A 21,344-nucleotide genomic window follows, 5' to 3' on the forward strand; every position below is an offset into this window, starting at 1 on the left:
TTAAGATTAGATACACTCAGCAAAAATTCAAACACTTATTAGTTGAGTGACGGCCATGTCGCATTCTAAGGACAATTTTCAACAATTTGTTGTGAAAATCGCAGCTTTGTTCGGTTTTGTGAGTAGTTCACACCAATTTTTAATTGCGTAGGCATTCTGTGAAAAACATTTTGAGAACCTCTCTTTTTTAAACAATTTTTTTAATCTGACTTACACTTTGTAACTTTATAAATAAGAAAAATTAAATCACCATATTTCAAAAAAAGTTTTACCCGAAATTTTCCAAAAATAAAACGAAAATTCACTAAATTGGACCGAAAACATTAAAATTTTCTTCCCTTTTGCACGTTTTTAAGAAAATAGTTTTAGTTTTTTGTATTTTAAAACGTTTTCCAATCAGAAAGTAATTATTACTAAGCTATTATATATTATTTGTTAATTATTTTAAGAAATTTTATCGAGAATTACCAGAAAAATAGCCAATTTTGACTTTGGACTTTTTTTTTTGGATCCTCAAGAGTTTGAACACGTGTTTCAGCTAGAAAAGCTAAAGTATTTCGAAAATTTTATTAATTCAACTCGAAAACTCAAAAAATTATGTTGAAGATAACGTTAATTTTAACTAAACTAAAAAAACTAAAAAAAAAAGATAACTAAACTAAAAATCACAAAATTAGTTTATTAAAGTAATTGGCATTTTCTCAGTAAATTTTCAAACAAAGTTTTTTCAAAAAAGTTTGAACACGTTTATTAACCAGAAATGCAACTATTTTGCAACTTTCATTGTAAATTACCGGAAAAAATCACCGGAAAATTTAGCAATGTCACAAAAATTTTGTCAAAAACAAAGTAAAAAATTTCAAAATTATAACGAAAATATAGTTATGTTAGTCTTTTTCGATCGCTGTCTTGAGCTTTTACAGAATCTTATTCAAAATTAGTTGGAAAAGTGAAAAATTGAGCAAAAAATTACTAAACTGAATCAAAAATTACATCACGTTGCTGTTTTTTATTACATTTTCAGTCTAAGACTTTTTTTGTTAAAAAATAAACCAAAAAATTACTGAATAATGTCGAAAAAGGAGTTATTTTTGTATTTTTCCAACATTTTCCAGCTAGAAACTTAATTATTTACAAATTTTCAAATTAAAAACTTATTTTTTTGAAACGGTATACTATTTTTAAATTAAACATTCTGTATATCAATCAAATTCTCGTAACACTTTTTGATAAAAAACAAATATTATCTAAGAAAATCATTGTTATGGCAAAAACGCCAAAATTTATCTCATTGATAAATTGATTATCAAATCTAAATTAAAAATTAATCGAAGGTTTTTTTTAACACTATAATTTTTTCTTTTCTTATAATGTAAAAAATAAAATATGAAGGAAAAATATAAACTTTTTTTTTCTAATTATGTTTTTTTAGTTTCAAGGAATTGTTTGGGGTTTTTTATCATTAATTGCAATCATTTGGCATTTGGCTGCAAACCATGATCGCCCAATCACATTCACAGACTCCTATTCCTCACTTCTGGAGACCTACATGTACTACAACTTTATAAAAAGTATGCAAAAAAATTAATATACGTAGTAAGTAAATGAATAATTATAGACAATGGACCTAAAACCACAATGAACATCCAACCAGACTCATTTTTCGGAATAATGTTCATCTATTTATTAATCAGTTTTGCTTGGATGTCGGTTTCTGTGTACATTTCAGACAGTGAGTTAATTTTTTTGTGAAACTACAATTACGATAAATTAAATCTTCCAGCAAATAATAGGAAAAATCAAAAAGCACTTATAATCTGGGTCTGCCTTGCGACGATTAATTTACTAATTGACCTAGTTTTTTGTGCGTTATTGGGAGCTGACTACAAATCACTGATCAACAAATACAATCAAGTAAAAAAATCATCACCCAAATTTTTTTTATTTGCAATTTTTAGACCAAAAATACCACACTAAAACTGGCCTACACCTACTCGACTTTGTGTTATGCAATTGTGATGGTTTTAGCAGCCCGAGGATTTATTTTATGGGTTATTAATTTGGTTTTGACCGGATTTGTCATTGGTGCTGGTTTTGACCAAAAATTGGTATTTTTTCTCTTTCTTTTTTACTCAATTTTATTAATTTTATTATGGATAATAGGGGCGTCCTGATCCAGTCAAAAACACAGCATTTAGTTCAATTCAAAGGTAAGTACGTATATTTAGTTGCGAATTTAATTTTTGATTTTTTTTTTATTTTTTGGAGGTCGAATGTCTACATGAGGAATTTGCCTGAAGAAGCCCGTAATTTTCCAATTGACGAAACTAGGAGACGTACGGAGCCAGGACCGGCTTCAACTCCGTCACAGGTTACACAAGACAATAACACATTCTAAAAAATCGCTAATTTACACGTTTTAGTACGATTTATTGAGCACTTCTAGTAGCTTTGGACATATGCTTTCAAATTATGACCCTCAGGTGGAACGAAGGCTTCAACAATATACGGTTTCGATGACACAATCCCAATCGGGACATAAGTATTAATAAAAAAAATTTTCAACAAGGTTTTTTATTCATTCTTTGACCTGACCACTATAATTTTTGGAAAAACTCTTCAAAAATTCAAATGATGCTACACAATTTATGTCTAATGTCAAAAAACAAGTTTCCTTCCTGTTTTTATTAAACTAGGCCGAAAAAATCACTAAGTTTAGACGAAAATGACGTGAAATTTCCCTTTTCTTACAGTTTATTCCGCAAAAACTCAAATATTGCGATGTTTTTTAACGTTTTTTAATTTTTTCTATTTTCTCATTTACGGCTAAATTATTTTAAAAAGTGGAATTATTTTCATCCGTACCTATGCAAAATGATCCGGAGAATCGATTGGCATCGAGAAAATTGCCAAATTCCCAATAGTTTTTTAGTTATGAATTTTTTAAAATTTTACCAATTTTTGCTTCTATTTGCAATTTGCTCAAAAACTATTAGTCGGAGAACAATAATCTATTTTGAAAAAAATAGATAATTAAAAGAGCTTTCCAAAGATAGTACACATCATAGGGTTATCTCTAATAGTTCCGGAGCTATTGCTCGAGAAATATTCCGGGTACCCAAAATCGACAAAAATTGCGACGAAAATTGAAAAAATCAAACATAAAAAAATCGAACATATGGACTTTTTGTGGACTTTTAACAACTTTAGTGGGTTGTTAAGACACATAAAAGTCCATAAAAATTTGCTGGAGTGAGTTAAAAAAAAATTTTTTTTCATCTCTGAAGGTAAGTGTATTATTGGAAATTTTAGCAAAAAAATTGAAAATTTTAAATCTCGTGAAAAGTTGGTTGGTATAACACAAAAATAAAGCCGCTGAATTCAATGGAACAAACCGCATTGCTCTACGACTTTTAGTTTTTGAGTTATGAATTTTTTGTTCAATAAAATTGTCGACCATAAATAATGGCTACGCTAAATTTAAATAAAAAAAATAAAATATATAAATAAAAATATAAAATATATAAATAATTTTTTTATTCTTGTGAAAAATTGATATAATATATACAATGAGCAGTAGAATTCAATGCAACAAACTGCATTGCTCTACGACTTTTATTTTTTTTATGAATTTTTTTAGTGAAAAACTTTGATCGCCTCTGTAGCCGGAAACGTTGCCCGGAGCGGCTCCGGGTTTGGACGAAAAAATAGCTAAAATTATGGCTTTTTCCATCGTAAAAAGCACATCAAAATCTATAAGATAGAACAGATTTCATTTGACCGATTTAAAAAAAAAATAAAATTTTACCAATTCTTGGTTTTATTTGCAATTTTCTCGAAAACTATCAGTCGGAGAATTATGATCTTTTTTGAAAAAGATAGATAATTTAAAAACCTTTCCAACAATAGTACACTTTATGAGGTTATCTCTAATAGTTCCCGAGTTATTGCACGGTAAATGTTCCGGGTACCGGAAACCGTAAACGAAATGAAAAGGTAAGTAAATAACAGACATTATTTTAGAACAAAATTTGATAGAATAATTTTTTTATTACAATTTATAAAAAAATGGTTATATTAAAAACAAATGGGTCACCACAATACGAAATGCTTTCACTTATTATTATTTATTAATTATCACTTGCTTATTGACCACATTTGATAAAATGTTTAATGAGTCATCTGAAAATGTCCGCGCAAATCGAAGCCTCAACCTAAATATAATTTACTCAACAACAGCTGGTCTTAGCTGCTAAACCTCTCCCATCGAAAAAACGGTGAGTGTTCAAGTTGAATTTAATAAAATGTCTATCAAAAATTGTTTTTTTTTTAGATGAGGGATCCCAACCAGCTTTCAGACGAAACTTACAAGCAAATTTTAGTCGAGTCATTGACCGTTGTGGCCTTGTTGTCTTTACTAGCCAACGCCTTTGTTATTTTCACCATTGTCAGATATAAGAAGCTACGAGAAGTCACAACTAACTTAATTTTCCTGGTTTACAATATTTTGCAAGTTGTTATTTTGCTAGCTACACCTTTGGCAGCACGAATTGTCAATACCTATACTTGGAGTAATCGAATTTTCTGTACTTTTTTACAAATCAATGTCAGTGCTTTTCTCGCCTTGTGTGTGGTTCTAGTCCTTTTAATCTGTGATAGTAACATCAAGCTTTATCACGAGAACAAGTACCAACGTTTTAGTTACATTTGTAAATTTATTTTTGTTGCTGTTTTTTTACTAACAGCGGTTGTTCCATTTTTAACGGTGTCTTTATGTCTCTCTCATGAATATGCGGTTTTTTGCATTGTGTTTTTTATTACTGGGATTGCAGCAATTGTAATGTTATTTTTAATTTTTATGAACATTGTCCATTGCGTCAAGAAAAGGAAATTGGTTAATTACAAGTCGAGTAATATTGGATTAGTCGTTCCAAACATTTTCTTTCTTTCAATGTGTCCCGTTGTGGGATTTTATGTTTTTTTAATACTTCATACTTTTGACACGAATTCAATTATTGGCACTATTTTGTTGTGTTTGTTGGTGTATTCAAATCCTATAATTAACCTAATCTATGTTTTCTTTTGCGATAGTGATTATAAAGCGTTCATGAAACTTTGTTTTACTTGTAGATGTAGTAAAAAATATGAAAATCTAACTTTCGATCGGTCTGTAACATACAATAATGATGTAAATGGTGTACTAATTAACCAGAACTGAATTTAATATTGTAAGCGCCCTTATTATATATTTTTTTATTAATAAAACCATTTTATAAATATTTAATGAATTATTTTGTATGTGTATTTGTGTAATAATTTAATTTTAAATATTTAAAAAAAACATAACATTTCGCTTTTTCTTTATAGTAGGCCATGAAAAAATTTTAGATTTTCAATTAAAACTATAAAAAATATATTACCCAATAAGTACTTATATTTTAATGATTTTTTAAACACTAATTAATTCAAAAACAGCATAAATTATTTTTGCGATTAATAAAAATTCTTTTTGTTTTCAGATATAAAATGACAAGTTTACATTGTCATTCTATTTTCTAATTAAACCTAAACTATCGAATAAAAATCTTATTGATTGTATGATGCCTGTCAATAAAAATTTATTTTACGAAAAAAACGATATTTTTTATAAATGTTGAAAATTTTTCGAGTATTTGCTACGTTTTTTCAATATCTTAAAACAGATCTAAAAAGATTATTAACGATTTCGTTGCATTTCATGAACAAAACAAATAATTAAAAAAATTATGTTCTGTAAAAATTAATTGACTTTACTGTCCACTTTTGCCGAAGTTCTTTAAAAAATTTGAGGTGCTTTCTTTAGCTGTACCTAAGATTCTACAAAGCTCAATAAGGCAACTTTCAACGCACTTTATAAACGTACAGTCACGATCAAAAAGATTGACACCCTAAAACCGCAGCCATAAATCTTTTCAATATTAGATATTATGTAGTTTGTAGATTGTCTTATTTGTTGAAAATTTATGACCTAAAAAATTTTAGTCCGACTTTTGCTATCCAGCGTGGTTGGTAGGGGTGTCATTCTTTTTGATTGTGACTGTATATAGCAACAGAATTGGCTCAGAAATGACAAGAAACTTTCCGTTTCTAGCTAAAAAAATTTTAATATTTTAGTTTTGATAAGAGTAATGTGTACAAACATTCAAAAATTTCAACTAGCTTTCGAAAATTGATTTTTGAGGCAAAAACTTTTTTTACTTTTATCTTTATTATTTCAACAGAATTATTGCTAATGTTTTGACGCAGTAAGAATTTTATCTAAATCCTGGCTTAAATCAAAAATTGGATCTTTAGTCAAAACCTGACATTGGTAAAACTATGTCTGAACTAACAAAAGTCCAGAAAAAATTACTCACAATTGGTTCGTCCTTAGGAATTGTAAAAAAATTTCGTGCAATTTTGGTCCAAAAAATTACGATTTTTTTTTAGTTAGAAGGAACAGTATGGTTTCTCATGTCTCTGGTATGTATAGTTGAGTATTTAATAAGTGATCCCTTGAGTGGAACAATACCGACGAGTTATGCAGATTATTTTAATAATTTCTTCTACAGTCGCTTCCTTTACCGTAAGTTAATTTTTTAGTCAAATAATCCAGATTGTAAATTAATTAATTAGGAAAAACAGTGATTGAAAATGTGATTATAAACCCCGACACTTTCCACTCATTTATGTGGATTTATTTCATCCTGAATTCAATTTGGATTGGACTCTCAATTTATGAGTTACGACGTAAAAAATCAAAAATTCCACAAAACTATAATAACACTCATTTTTTCAGTAATTAACCTAAACGATTCTAGATTTTTAAATGTCTTAAAGTATTGGGAAGTGAACACAATTCTAATCTCGTTCATTGATTTTTTACTTGTGATACTTCTGGGAGTTGATTATGAGAAAACATGTTTCCTTGAACCAAAAAACCCACTTTTGGAAGCACTTTGCACAAATACGACAATCACAGTCCTGGTTGTGGCAGCAAAAGGATTCGTTTTATGGATTATTAATGTTATTTTTATTTACATTTTTTACGGAATCATCAGAAAAGCCAAAATTGTGAGTTAGCTCACTTTTCACTCTTTTTTTTAATTAAATTTTTGCGTTCAATTTCAGGAAATGCACCGAAATCGTGACTTTTTGTACGTCTTTAACTCAAAAATCGGCGAAAATATTTAATTGCAAATAATTTCAGGAAAGACCCACAAATCCCTCGACCAACTTTGACGCGATCTCCAAACAAGACGAACCAAAATGTTGACAAAAACTGGAATACAAATACAAATTTCGTTTATAGTAAAAAAAACAATCAACAGCGTTTTTCGTACGTCTATTAAATATTTTTCACTTGACTCACTTTCTGCATTTACACCTGTTATCTCTTATCAGTTTTATCATTTATCAGTAGCAATTATTTGATTTTGACACGATATTATTACGTTGTGAGTAGTTATTTAATCGTTATCACTTCATTTTAAACAAGTTTATTATAATAAATATTTACCATTTTTTTTGACTTTCTTCAATGTTTCCTGTATTTCAACAGATCAAATAATATAAATTAATAATTTTTTCTACTTTGATTTCACTCCTTCGTCGTGCTCCAAAACCATTCGTGCCACAAAAAAACTCGTATCATAAAATACTATTTTAAAATCACAATCAATCACAACAATTAACACGTTATCAGCTCTAAAACTTAGAAATCAATCAGTTTTAATCTCTAAGTGATTGCAAGATGGCTCGTATAACCCAGGAACAAATCACTTTGGGGAAAACGGCCTCATTTTTGGGCATTGTGAGTACATTTTGTCATTTAATTTATTTAAAAAAAAATTTTAGGTCCAAGGTTTAACATGGTTTATTATGTCATTGTTGTGTATAATAGAGTACAGTATAAACACACTTCCTGCCCCACCTGAGACTTACATTGAGAAATTTAACTGGCGGGTTTATTATTTCTTCTTATACAGTTAGTGAGATAATAATGAAGTACAAATTTTTTTAAATAATTTTTTAGAGGATGCCAAACTTCCACACAGTGTGATCATAAAACCGACCGCTTTTCTGGTTTTTATGTGTTTTTATATCATTTTGAGCACAGTTTGGGTGATTGCATCGTGTTGCCAACTCAGCGGTAGCAAAAACTTTGTTAAATTTTTTCAATTAATTATTTTTTTCAGTGTTGAAAAATCGTGGATTAAATGTGCCAATTTTATTCAAAGACTGGGCAATTATCACATTTTTAATTTCATTTGTCGATTTAATTTTTGTTATTTTACTTGGCTGTGATTATGAACAAAATTGCCTCTATTATTTTGGCCAAGAAATTTGTATTAACACATTTATCCCAGTTTTGGTGATAGCAGCCCGTGGATTTGTTTTGTGGTTTGTTAACGTTTTTGTGGCCTGGAGGACGTTCAAAAACGCCAAAATTTTAAGAGAGGTAGTTTTCAGAAAAAATAATTAAATATTTACTTTTTTTAATATTTTAGGGTGGTCCTTATGCAAATACGTTCGGAGGAATTATACCGTAAGTTTTTTCACGTTGGTGTTCGATTTTTTTCTTAATTTTTGGGTAAAATTCTAGTATTTATAACAAGTCAACAGACAGACGGATTCCTCGAGTTACAGTGCCTGCATCTCCCAGTTTGTATAATCAACAATTTGGAGTTGTGAGTAAAGAAAGGAATTTTTGGAACGTAAATTTGAGGACTGCAATGGATAATAGAACACCTCCGGTCACACCTTCAACGCCTTATTATAACAAACAGCCGTTTTTTGCTAGATAAATTTAAATAATCTGGACTTTGGTCTCTTGTTAGATATTAGATAAGTTCGTATTTTTCAAGGAATCAAACAATGAATTTTTTAAATTTAATTATCAGAATTTTTTTAACACTTTCATGACCTTTGTGATAAATAAGTATAAGAACTATAAGAATAAGGAAATAGTAAGTTGTTTTTTTCCTAAATTTAAAATATGCAACCAACTTAAATTTCTACTAAAATCAAGAATTTTCGTCCTCTTTTCGGATTTTTTTATAATTATTATTAACATACCTGAGGTTTTGTTTTGAATTTTTTTGCTAAAACTTCCTATCATTTTCGACTTTGCAAGAAAAAAAAACGTTAAATTAAAAAAAAGCTTGGAAAAAAAGCGTTATATCAATAAAAAAATATGAAATTCTTGATCAAATAAATTCACGAAACAGCCGAAAAAAAGTTTTTAGACTTAAATCTATTAAAAAAAAAGTTGTACAAAAAACCTATGCATATTTTTGACGTACTTTGCCAAAATATCAATAAGAAAACATCAATTCTCTGCTCAAAAATAAGCCTACACCTGTAACAAAGGCAAAAACAACCTCAAATTTCGATTTAAATTTGTACTTTTCTGTCCAATTTTCAGCGAAAAACTTAGTTAAACACTCTAGAATCATATTTTCGCAAAATTTCGCAAAAAATACATACCTAAGAGAAGCTAGAGCCAATCCCACGTTGCTTAATCACAGGACTTGACGAAAAAAATTAACACTCTCAAAACTTAAAAAAAAACAACAGTTATTTAGTCTGTTTGAAGTCAAAAAAAAAAACACGCTCGGAAATTTCAATTTGGCTAAAATCAAGTCTCTGTATAAAAAAGAGAAACATTCGACAAAATAATGCAATTTTTGCCATAAGTTTACCAAAATCTCCTAAAAAAAACCGTATACACAATAAAAAAATACACACAAAAACCGACTTTTGCGATTCGAAAAAAAAAATACATACGTGAAGGTGTCTTCTGCCTAGGAGTTGGGAACCTTGGAGAGGTTATAACCGGTCAAATGAAACCACTCGGCATACTCAAAAGAATAACACTACGGTTTATTTGAGAACTGATAATCAACAAAATGGTATATAAAAATAAATACAACATGTGAGAGTTTATGTCACAAACATTAAAATCATTTATTTTCATAAAGTAAAAACTAAAGAAACACATGTATGTATATCATAACTCTAATCTATTCTTTAGTCTTCTTTGCAAGTGCAGCAACATTACTTAGATTCGGTCTATCCTATACCATATGAAAATCAAATTTTTTACTTTATATTTTTTACAATAATAAATAGAGAATATTATGCAAATACATGTTACGACAGCATGTCTCACAGTGAAACCGCTTGGTCCATGATTTATTTTATTTTTTAAAGTTATAACCGTTCACACACACCAACCACAAGACGTTTGTTTGTTTGTTTATTCCGCGCCCTTTGCATCACTTGATGCGTTTGTGGAATCAGCATCTACAAAAGAACCAGGAATGGCAAGACTCAGAAGAAACAGGAGAAGAAAGAAAAAAAACGCCATATGTACACACAAAATAAAAAAATAATGAAACAGTTTATTTCTCCTCCTCACACACAAATCAAATGTGCTACGATCACCTTTTGTTGCTCTCATTCTCACTTGACCTAGAGTATTCTAACAATAGATTAAAACAAAAATACGGCGGACACTTGATGTGTTTTAAACCAACCACAAATTACCTACTTTTGCTAGTACTCGGAGTGCTATTGCGCGAGTTTGTTGACCCTGTTGATGACGAAGGACTCCCTTCTTTCGCAGCCACCTTTGCCGGTTGTGGAATTATCGTAATTTCATCGTTGATCTTCAATGGTTTCATCATTTGATCGTTTTTGCTCGATGATGAGTTTTTCTTATCCATTACACGTTTTGCAACGACACTGTGAGCCGAATAAACATGATTTTCGAATTGTTTGTACATGCCAAAGGTGGCTGTGCAAACGGTGCATTTGTATGAAAGATGGGCCGGTTTTAGGGTCATACTGTGGTCACGGGCCACGTGATTCAACAATTTCCATTGATAAACCTGTATTAAAAAAAAATTCAATTAGGAACTGTGATAAAATAATTATTCACAACAGGTAAGAGCTTTACTAACGAAAAATTTGACAAATTTTGCGTTTAACGCTAGAAACTTTTTTTTAAAAATTCCCAATGAAAACATTTAAAGTTTTACACTAAAAAAATCATAACTCAAAAACTAAAAGTCAAAGAGCAAAACGGCTTGTTCCAGTGAGTTCTGCAGCTCATTTTACGAATTATATCAACTTTTAAAATTTCAAATTTCTTGCCCAAAATTTCAAGATTTCATAATTTTTTAACAAAAAAAATCATAACTCGAAAGCTAAAAGTCGTAGAATCAAACGGTTTATTCCAGTGAATTCTATGGCTCATTTTACGTATAATACTAACTTTTAAATTTTTTTATATTTTTACCCAAAATTTCTAGACAAATACATAATTGATAACTCATTTTATGTTTTACACAAAAAAAGTTCAAATGCTTAACTGCTCCCAAAAGAAGAAAATAAATAAACATTTTAGAATAAATTTCCCAATTTTTCTGTTTCTTTTAGAAAAAATTCACAAAAAAAATAAGAATTTGTGATTAAAAAAACTGCTAAAAACGTTTGAAATTTTTGCAATTTTCTCATGAATTTCTCGGAAAATTGATGAAATTCTTTAGATTGTTGGGTTTTTGACTAAAAATATTTAATTTGCGATTCACTTTATTGATTTTTTCAGAAAAATTTTGATTTTTTTGTGGTCAAAATGAAAAAATTATATTTTTTAAATTCGTTCTAGCAAAGTTTTATGTGCCTTTACAACCCAATCGAGTTGTTAAAAGTGCAAAATATTGAATTGCTTCGACTTTTAAGATTTTGATTTTTCCAATTTTGTCGAGATTTCGGTGGATTTCCGATACCCGGAACATTTACCGAGCAATAACTCCGGAACTATCAGAGATAACCCTATGAAGTGTATTATCGTTCGAAAGCTCTTTAAATTATCTATTTTCTTGAAAAAAAAAATTGTTCTCCGACTAATAGTTTTCGGGCAAATTGCAAATAAAAGCAAAAATTTGTAAAATTTTAAAAAATTCATAACTAAAAAATTATTGGAGATTTGGCGTTTTTCTCGACACCAATCGATTCCTCGCATCATTTTACATAGGTTTAGACCAAAATAGTTCCACACTTTCAAAGAGTTTTGCCGTAATTGAGAAAATAAAAACTTGCCAACATATTATTTGCGTCTCTTACCAATTTTGAGTATTATTTAAAAAACTTACCCGTCCACACACCGGACACCTTCCAGCATCTTTACTCTTATTGGCTGCATCTTGCATACTTGACGTCACCAAACCGTGCGATCCTAAAAGATGTCGTTCCAAGCCTTGATCGGTGAAAAATCTAAATTGGCACTTTTGGCAGTTGAGAGGCGGCCGATTATAAATCATTTTCGGATGTATTTTGACTTTATGTATCCATTGCATGTGATTTCTCAATTGTTCTAAATCTTTAATGTAACCATCACAGATCTCACAAATAACGAACGAATTCTTTGAGTTCGTATCACCCGGTTTGGATGTCAGATTTGAATTGGGAGAGGCGGAGGCGCGAGGTAGTGGTGTTATCGAAATGCTTGGCTGATGGACAGACTTGTTCTTTGATTGGTTCTGTTGGAACATCATAACAAACAATTATAAAACGGTCCAATTTTTTTTTTCATGAGCAAATTAACACAAGAATGCAGTGTGTTATTACAAGTATTTTCATCAAACAACAACAATAAAAAAACAAAAACAAAGCTGAGAGGGTGTGAGAGGGTATGTGGCATACCTGAATCGTGACTGTGCTAGAGGCGGAAGGTATGTTGGGGACAAAAGCCATACCAGGATGACCTAGTCGACCACCCAACTCCTGTCCACCCACCACCTAACACACATTCTAGCTTACTTACAAACACACTACTCAGATCGATTTTTTTTTCTTTTAAACTACAGTGCCCTTCAGTGGTTTGGAGCGAGCCAAAGCGAAATTTTATATACGAAAAAAAAATTAATGAAGCAAAATAAAAAAACTATTTATTGCTGTTCTCTTAAAATAATTGCGTTTTTGGCTGATATTACATCATTTCCGAACTAAGTTGTTACTAAGTTGTTTTTTAGTAAAATCTCTGACGAAAATTTTGTTAAAAAAATTGCTTTCCCTCAAGATAATTGCGTTTTTGTCCGAAATTTTTTAGCAAAATTTAAGAAAACTAAGAAATTAGTTTAACTGCTTAATTGCTCGCAAAAGAAAAAATGAATAATAAACATTTTAGAATGAATTGTCCAATTTTTCGATTTCGTAATGAAAATTTGTGAATAAAAAAACTGCCAAAAACGTTTGAAATAATCTAAAATAACGTAACATTTCACATAAATGCGAGATTGTTTAATGTATTTTATCTGAATACAAAGTAACATCAATGAAAGTTTTTTTTGTAAAACCAAAATTCAAAATTTAACAAAATTCTGCGAAAAGGAATTTTCAATATGCACACGGTTTTTTAATTTATTTTTGATAAAATCTTTTTTTAATCTTGAAATACCGTGTACACAATTCTGTTTCATTCTGATCTCTTAAAAAAAATCGAAACATCAACAGGTTGTAACATTAACAAAAATTTGTTTTTTTGTAATTTTTACCAAATTTAGTGATTTTTTTAGTTCAGTTTAGCGAAATCTTTACAAAAACTAAATTTTTATCTTAATACATGCTCTTAAAGGCTCAAAAAATGCCAGAATTTTTGAAAATATAGTTCTAATTCTTTACTCATTTTAAAAACGAAAAAAAATTATATATTGTTCAATAATTAAAAAATATATAACAAAAAAACTTACTAAAAAAATTAAAATTCTGTCTTTTATCAGTTATTATTGCAATTTTAAAAATTCTGTCTTAAATAATTTCACAATATCGAAATTTTTTCTTTAAAAACGCTTCAAAAAATCTCATACTTTTCCTTTCCTTTATTGTTTTTTTTCTCTACTTCATTTATCTTTTACTTTTCCACTAAACTAAATTTTCACTTTAGCTCACTCTCTTTTAAATATATTTATCTAATTTAAAAAATTAAAAAAAGATTACGCAAACCGTAATCACCTGATACACCTGATTTCCGCTGACTTGATAATTAGTCGGCACCAAAACCGATCCACCGCTCATCGTTTGTTTATAAACCATTCCCGAAGGCCTGATCATTGATTGTTTAATGGATGTTGAACCCAACGATGGTCTTCCTCTACCACGATGTAAGGCTTGCGATGTTGACGATGAATTCGTATTCAATAATTGCATCTTGGACAAAAATTGCAATTGTGACGATTTCATCGCTTGATATGCGGACACATTGATTCCCTGACGGGCCTTAGGCACTCTCGGTATTTTCGCTGGTGGTTCCCAATCAATTGGCGGATCCAAATTTCGTTCCGGTTTGAATTTACGCATACATGCCACCAGATGACGCGATAATTTACCCTTTTGATTGTCCTCAAATGGACAATTCGGGCACTGATGGAATGAGGGGGCGCGTTCGAGCCGACCGCGGACTGCGTGCTCGGCCTCCATGTGGAAGAGGATATCGTGGGGGCTGCGAGCCTGAAAATCGCAAAAATTTCATAAAAACTATTTCATTTCTTGCGACATTCTAATGACTTTTGGTCAGTTGAAGAAGAGATTTAAAAAAATGTATCAAAAACACGTGTTTTAAGGCTTGAAAATGTAAAAATAAAATAATTTTGTAGTTTTTCCAGCTTATTTCTGACGCAATTTTGTACCAAAAAAAAACACAGCTAAATTGAATGAAACAGACCAGATGTATTTTGACAAAAAATAAGTTCCTACTTCAGCGAACAAAATAGAGAGAAACTAACTACTAGTAAAATAACATCAATTGCCATTTAATTTAGAGATTTCTGCTTGTTTTGGCAAGAATTAAAAAAAAACTACTTAATCACTCGAAAATCCCAAACTTCTCACTAATTTCTTTTAGCTTTTTTTTAAATAAAATTTTGCGAAATATTTCTGAGTTTCTGACTGTAAAACTAACTAAAAAGACTAAATAAAACAAAAATAAGACAAATTTGTGTTAATTTTTGATTAATTTTTTTAAAAAAATGTCAAAAAAACTAAATAAATCGATTGAAAGAGACAAAATAAAAACTAAATTGAGAAAACAGTCAAACAAATTCGGCAAAATAATGTAATTTTTCACATACTTTGGTGATTTTTTTATTTAATTTAGCCTTACAAAAAAGTCAAACGCACGTTCAAAGGATAAATAACACAATTATGTGGATTTTTTTGGCTGATTTTTGAGAAAATATTGTCCAAAAAAATAACAAAATGACTTTAAGCAAACGAAACAAACAAAAATTTTAGAAATTTTAAACGTACTTTTAACAAAATAAATGAGGTTGTAGTGCAAAAACAAACTAAATAAAGCGAACCAAACTGAGACTTCATTAATTTTGATATAATTAAAAAAAAAATTAAAGTTTATAAGCTAAAAAATAAGCTTAATCATCAAAAAAAAAAACAAAACCGTGTGATTTTCCATTTAATTTCATGAGTTTTCAGTTTCTTTTAGCAAAATTCCTTAAAAAAAAACTGCGATTTCAGTTCAATAAAATGCTGAGAAAAAGCTTTATTTTTGACAAGAGTTAAATTAAATGGAGCAAAACAAAGCAAAATAAAACAAATTCCAATATAATTAGGTGATGTTTTCCATTTAATTTCAGACTTGTTGAAAATGTTAGAATTAGAAAACAAAAATCATGTGTTTTTCGTCTTATTTTGTCTTAATTCCACTCAAATGTGAACTAAATCGAGTGAAACAGACAAAATAACATCTAATATTTCGATCTGCTTTAGTAATAAAAAAGTGCTTAAATATTCGAAGAAGGCAAAAAAACTCAATATTTCAGCAACAAAATTTTGTAAATTGATGTGATTTTTGGTGATTCTTTGGTATGTTTAAGCGAAATTTAAAAAACTGATCCAAAAACGTGTTAATTAAAGGTTTGAAAATGAAAACAATTTTGTGTATTTATGGCTTGAATTGATCAAGAATTTAACAAAATCATATGAAACAAATAAATTTCTAGATTAAAAACGATCTAAATCGAGTAAAACAAAATAAAACAACATCAATATTCTGGTGATTTTTCAGCCAGTTTTAACGAAACCTCGAAAAGAAATTTAGTTTTCACCTCAAATATTCAAAAAAAAAAACAAACATGGCAATTCTTACTAAAAATAACACAATTCTTGCATTAGCCTTCTTAATTTTAACATTTCTGGCAAAAAAAAAACAAAATTGTGTAATTTGGATTTTTCAATTTCTTCACCAAAAAATACAATAACATGCTGAAAGGCTTAAAAAACGAGCAAATTTTGAGAAAAGTTTACTCGAAAATATAAGCCACACATTAATTTCAATCGAAATTGGTCATTTATTATTCAGTCATAGTCACATTTTTCAAGAAAAACTGTTCTTAAACACACAATTTTCTGGTTGTTTTTAACATTTTACGACCGAAACAACAGTCAGATGTAGTTTGATAAAATAGCTGAATTTTTGACTCAAAAACAATCAATTTTTTAGCAATAATTAACGTAAATTACCTCATAAGTACAAAAATTGCACTTGTAGACATAATTCTTCGTATGTGGTGTCTCCAAATGATACGCCATCACCAACTGTGATTCAGTTTTAAAATTACAAAATTCACATTTCTTCATTGTTGTTCGGAACGGTTCATTACTTTCTTTCGTAAACTCGAGATTTTTCATTAATGAATGTATTGTTTTATTAGTTGCTGGATTTTGCCCACCTTCACGATCTCGCTTCTTCTTTTGTTGTCGCAACATATCGGCTTGTACAAACTCTTGTACTAGATTAAAACCAATATCGATAAAAAACTTCCCTAACGGACTATCAAAATACGAATAATTCTTCTTTAACGGATCTAACAAATCATCATCTTTTGTTGTTGTTGGCGCCGCCGCCTCATCATCGGATTTAGTCGTTTCTTTATCGTCGTCTTCGGTGAGTTTATCGCGCAACTCTTTGAGAAAGTCCTTAAAATCAGAAACTGGCGGTTTTTCGTATACGTATGGTACGATAAAAGAGGGCGCTTCCACCACGAACATATCGTCGGTTAGTGTTGGCAATACTGGCGCTAAAGCTGCCGGGTTTATGCAAGTTGAGGGCGCTTTAGTTAATGGGGGAGGTGGCGGTGTTGTTGTGGAGGCTGTGGAGGAGTTTAGGGGGATTGGAGTGATGGTAGCCCTCATGTTTGGAGGATACATACCTTGGGCGGGAAGTGCCATTGGGAGAAGAGTGGGATATTGGTTGGAAGAAGACGAGGATTTATTATTAACAGGGACCGGCCCTCGACCTGACAGAATCGAATTCGTGTCGATAATCACCAAAGTCGGCTCTTTCTTATTACCCGAATTATTCGAGTTACTTTTGGCCGCGATCTCAACTAATCGTTTCGTGTCTTTCACAACAATCGTGGAAGAATTCGAGTGTTTTGAACGCTTCACTTCGATTTTATCGTTACCCATGGCGAGAGGATCCTGTGGAAGGACCTCCTCAATGTCCGACTCCTCCGAAGAGTGGGAATTTTGTGCCTTTTCACTCTCAACGTAACTCTTCGACTTGTTCAAATTACGGACACTTCGTCGTGGCGTTAAAATCGTCAAATCTTTGTGTTTTTTGATTGGTGTGGTGTCCAATTCTATCACTTCCAATTCGTTTTTTTCCTCTTCCATTGAACCATTTTCTTTGGGTTCTTCAATTATCATAACATCACCATCACCGTCACCGTCACCCGAATCGTTCAATTCGATTGGTTCGTCATCGTCGATAATTTCGTGAACTTCTTCATCGGCACTTTTACCATTTTCCATCATATCACTGGTTTTAGAGTCACTATCGCTCTTAACACTATCACCATCGTCATCGTCCTTTTCCGTTTCACCATCGTCCGGTTCCGTATTGTCATCTTTTTCGCTTTTGTTTGTGTTGTTGTCCGGTGGCGAGTCGATTTGTTGTTGTTCTTGCTGTTCTTCGTCTACATCCATCGAATCTGTATCATCAGTAGTTTGACCCTTTTTGATGCTACTTTGACTGTCTTCTTCTTCTTCTTCTTCCTCCTCCTCCTCTTCGCCATTTTCCACTTCTGACAAGTCTCCGTTTAGTAATTGATCGCTTGCTGTAACTGTACCAAAATTAAAAAACTTTAATAATAAGAAGAGGAAGAAAATCACCTTCTTCGTCTTCTTTGGAATGCATTTCTTCAATTTCGCCCATTTCAGCTTCTTCTGCCATATCCATTTATGCACCTAACAAAAATTAAACATTTTAATTGGCAAATGAATGAAGCGTCATCGAGTTATTTTTATTACGCTTAAAATATCCTATCATATTGTAACTAATTTATTAAAAAAAAAATTAATTGTGAAAAAAGTGAACTCATATAATTTTTATTTTCCAAAAATCAAAATAATAATTTTCAGCAAATATTAACCGATATTTACTTAACGAAAATGTGTAATTAATTTATTTTCAGAAAAGTTGATTTAAGAATGCACTGATAATCTACTGAGAACTTTATTCCAATGATAAATTTAAAAAAAACTATTTTACAATCACCCGATAAACCCTCGAAAAATTACGAAATAAATAATATTATGCAGATCCAAACTATAATTTGATGCAGCTAGTAAAGTGAATTAGCTTTTATGGAACAGACTGTTCTACCAATTAACGTAGGATCAGGTGCATCTTTAATCAATAAAAGCGTGTTGAAAGGCTTGAAAATAAAAAGTAAAGCCAGTTTGTACTTTTCTGGCAAATTTTTGGCCAAATTTCGTTCAAAAACGAACCTAGTCGAGTAAAAATAACAAATTATGTAATGTTTACTTGACAAATAAAACAGACAAAATAAATTTTATGCAATTAGGCGTTATTTTGTTGGTTTTAACATTTTTCTAAAAAAAAAAAAAAAACTTTTTCCTCTCAAGAACGTGTTTAAACTTCCAAAAAAAAAGAACACAATTTTTGGTCTAATTTTGGACATCTTTTGAACGAAATTTACGTTTCTGGCTAACAATCGTAAAAAATCTCGAGAAAAAAAAATCGTAAAATCTTAATTTTGTGTTTTATCTTTTTCCCTTTTTTTATCTATTATACGAGGCGTTCAAAAGTCTTTAGATCAACTCTTGCTGTGGAATTTAGATTGAAATTTCACTGCAAGAGTTGATCTGAAGACTTTTTGAACTCATTGTATTAGTTATCAATAAAAGTGAGAAAAGAAATTGTAATTCTCTTCAAATTAATTTTTATAAACGTATTAGCATTTCTAACAACTTGTAACTTCTAAAATTACCCTCTAATTTTTCTATACTTTTTTATAATTAAAATTCATTAATTAAAAACATTAATATCAAAAATATTAAAATTAACTATTATTTAATCGAAATTTTATAATTTCTGGTGTTTAATAAAATTATTACAAGCACCAAAAGTTATACGTTTATTATTTTTGAAGCTAGTGACATTTTTTTTGTAAAAAACAATATTTAAGTAGGTATTGCTTGTTCTAAAATGACACAAAAAATGACAGTTTTTGCAGCAACTAAACTACTAATAAATTCAATAATTAATTATAAAAATTTTTTGAAAAATTCTAAAAAAAACACATTGTTTAATTATTGGTTCATAATAAAACCACAATTCTAGAAACTCGCCCTGTATATTAATTTGTGATTTGTTAAAAAAAAAGTTTAAAAAAATAAAAGCGGGAAAAATTATATCATAGCCAACTGTGGCCACGGCAAGACAATGTATATTGTTGACATAAAAAATAGTTACAAATTTTTAGGTACACCCTGTATTTGATCAACCATCAACTGTCATAAAATTTCCCACAACAAAATGGCGCCCATTCCTTGTTTTTCACAATTATTCAATTTTTTCCTATTAAATAAAATTTTGTGTTAGACAAAACTGGTTTAATTAACATTTGACCATTCAATAAAAATAATATGAAATAAAAATAGACGAGAAAATGAATCCAATCACAATGTTATCATTTTTATCAAAAACTAGCCAAAATAAGTGAAAAACATGTTTAATCAATTGTATCATTCACCAATAACGTGTATTTAAATTCGGCCAATAATGCCAACCGAACAAAACGAAAAAAAACATCTCTAAATGGCAATGGCTATTAATAAAATTCAAAGCCAGCCTTTCCCCCCAAAATGGGGTCACTTCCTCTAGCGGGGCCCAAGATAACCCCAAATTTAGAGCCACTTCCCCAACCCCACCACCGTCACTCCGGAGATAACACAAGCAATGCTGCCAACAACCAACGCCGCCACTATGGAAAATTTGGGGGGCCCCTGACATAACCTAACCCATGGGGGCACAAACCGCCCATAACACGCCGAAATCTTTACCATAGACCCAGTTATTCGTCAGATTCCCGCCATGGGTCCATGGGCACCACAACGACCATCTGCACCGCCGCCAATTGATGTGTGTGTTGGTTGTCTGTCACACTCGTAAATACCCGAACAAAATCCTTTGACAACGCGCGATTTTCAAATACGCCGACACGCAAACACGACCCAACGACACATCAAAGGCCGAAAACTTGCATTTTTCTCAAAATTCCCTCATTTAATTTGGGCAAAAAACACGAGAGAACAACACAAAACTCACGTCACTAACCCCTAGCACTGCACTAAACTGCCAATATGGCGTCTAACGGTAAGTCACGTGACCGAAAATAGTGACGTAGACGATCTGTTCGCGATGTCTTAAAATTTTTTCATTACGTAAGCAACATTAAAATTTAACAATAAATTCGTTTTGTTGTTGTTTAAAACACGAGAATTTTCCGAATTTCAAGCAATCGGCAAATTGATTTGAACGCGCGCCATTAGTACAATTGTTGCCTCGGCAACGCGACGACAATTCAATTGTTTAAACAACCCTTATTTGAAAAAGGGCGCGAGGGTTGAATTATTATTTGCATAATTGGTTTGTACCCCGCCCGTGCGACGCGGACACCCCCCTTTCTAAAAATGGTTGCGCCCAAACCTCATTTTGTTCATGTATACTCCATATCTAATAAATTTTTCTTAACGCACACCCGATGGTGTCTCTCATTTCGGCGCTTTCTAACAAATTATATTACACTAAATAAATTGTACCGATTTTTAGCAAAAAAATCAATACAATACTACTTACCGAATTTTTTTGCTCAAATCAATCGTCGTCCTCTTCTTCGTCAAAGGATAGCAAAGTCTTGGACTTGACTTTTTTCACGTTCGTGGTTTTGGATGGTTGATTTTCGTTCTTCTTTTTCGGTGCTTTGAACACGATACGT

The 21,344-nt window shown here is 30.7% G+C and overlaps 3 protein-coding genes across 10 annotated transcripts; 2 read left to right on the forward strand and 1 right to left on the reverse strand.

Moving 5' to 3' along the window:
• The first annotated feature begins 7 nt into the window (after positions 1–7).
• On the forward strand, positions 8–2,569 carry LOC655353 (uncharacterized). The gene is made up of 8 exons (XM_970940.5): positions 8–118; positions 1,433–1,571; positions 1,619–1,732; positions 1,784–1,914; positions 1,959–2,108; positions 2,164–2,210; positions 2,269–2,371; positions 2,424–2,569. The coding sequence occupies exons 1-8, from the start codon at positions 56–58 to the stop codon at positions 2,547–2,549; spliced, it is 873 nt and encodes a 290-aa protein (XP_976033.3). The 5' UTR covers positions 8–55; the 3' UTR covers positions 2,550–2,569.
• A 3,703-nt stretch (positions 2,570–6,272) lies between these two features.
• LOC103314894 (uncharacterized) lies at positions 6,273–8,914 on the forward strand. 2 transcript variants are annotated; one of them, XR_010336331.1, is made up of 11 exons: positions 6,273–6,417; positions 6,469–6,604; positions 6,655–6,768; positions 6,818–7,092; positions 7,150–7,175; positions 7,229–7,831; positions 7,876–8,005; positions 8,054–8,170; positions 8,217–8,479; positions 8,529–8,566; positions 8,624–8,914. XR_010336331.1 is itself a non-coding variant. In XM_008202104.3 (6 exons), exons 1-6 carry the CDS (start codon positions 7,772–7,774, stop codon positions 8,823–8,825), a joined length of 810 nt encoding a protein of 269 aa, XP_008200326.1. In that variant the 5' UTR covers positions 7,582–7,771; the 3' UTR covers positions 8,826–8,914. The 2 variants fall into 2 exon arrangements, 1 of the variants encoding a protein (XP_008200326.1); XM_008202104.3 differs by lacking the exons at positions 6,273–6,417; positions 6,469–6,604; positions 6,655–6,768; positions 6,818–7,092; positions 7,150–7,175 and having other exon boundaries at positions 7,582–7,831.
• Positions 8,915–9,879: 965 nt separating this feature from the next.
• MEP-1 lies at positions 9,880–21,344 on the reverse strand. Of its 7 annotated transcripts, XM_064359879.1 has the most exons (9): positions 20,410–20,844; positions 18,214–18,288; positions 17,250–18,164; positions 16,561–17,189; positions 14,038–14,532; positions 12,730–12,825; positions 12,180–12,566; positions 10,574–10,913; positions 9,880–10,326 (listed from the first exon to the last, which is right to left on the reverse strand). In XM_064359879.1, exons 2-9 carry the CDS (start codon positions 18,278–18,280, stop codon positions 10,280–10,282), a joined length of 2,976 nt encoding a protein of 991 aa, XP_064215949.1. In that variant the 5' UTR covers positions 18,281–18,288; positions 20,410–20,844; the 3' UTR covers positions 9,880–10,279. The 7 variants fall into 7 exon arrangements, with proteins under 7 accessions (XP_064215949.1, XP_015834288.1, XP_015834286.1 ...); XM_015978802.2 differs by lacking the exon at positions 20,410–20,844 and adding an exon at positions 21,206–21,344 and having other exon boundaries at positions 16,561–18,158; XM_015978800.2 differs by lacking the exon at positions 20,410–20,844 and adding an exon at positions 21,206–21,344 and having other exon boundaries at positions 16,561–18,164.

Source organism: Tribolium castaneum, chromosome 1, assembly GCF_031307605.1.
Source record: "Tribolium castaneum strain GA2 chromosome 1, icTriCast1.1, whole genome shotgun sequence".
Lineage (NCBI taxonomy): Eukaryota > Metazoa > Arthropoda > Insecta > Coleoptera > Tenebrionidae > Tribolium > Tribolium castaneum.

Coding starts and splice junctions, on each gene's coding strand:
- LOC655353 (XM_970940.5), top strand. CDS start 56: ATGTCGCATTCTAAGGACAATTTTCAACAATTTGTTGTGAAAATCGCA. Junction 1,572..1,618: donor GTACTACAACTTTATAAAAA/GTATGCAAAAAA, acceptor GAATAATTATAG/ACAATGGACCTAAAACCACA. Junction 1,733..1,783: donor TTCTGTGTACATTTCAGACA/GTGAGTTAATTT, acceptor TAAATCTTCCAG/CAAATAATAGGAAAAATCAA.
- LOC103314894 (XM_008202104.3), top strand. CDS start 7,772: ATGGCTCGTATAACCCAGGAACAAATCACTTTGGGGAAAACGGCCTCA. Junction 8,006..8,053: donor TTATTATTTCTTCTTATACA/GTTAGTGAGATA, acceptor ATAATTTTTTAG/AGGATGCCAAACTTCCACAC. Junction 8,567..8,623: donor ACGTTCGGAGGAATTATACC/GTAAGTTTTTTC, acceptor GTAAAATTCTAG/TATTTATAACAAGTCAACAG.
- MEP-1 (XM_015978800.2), bottom strand. CDS start 18,280: ATGGATATGGCAGAAGAAGCTGAAATGGGCGAAATTGAAGAAATGCAT. Junction 14,533..16,560: donor GCAATTTTTGTACTTATGAG/GTAATTTACGTT, acceptor TGCGATTTTCAG/GCTCGCAGCCCCCACGATAT. Junction 10,914..12,179: donor GGTGTCCGGTGTGTGGACGG/GTAAGTTTTTTA, acceptor TTTTTAATACAG/GTTTATCAATGGAAATTGTT.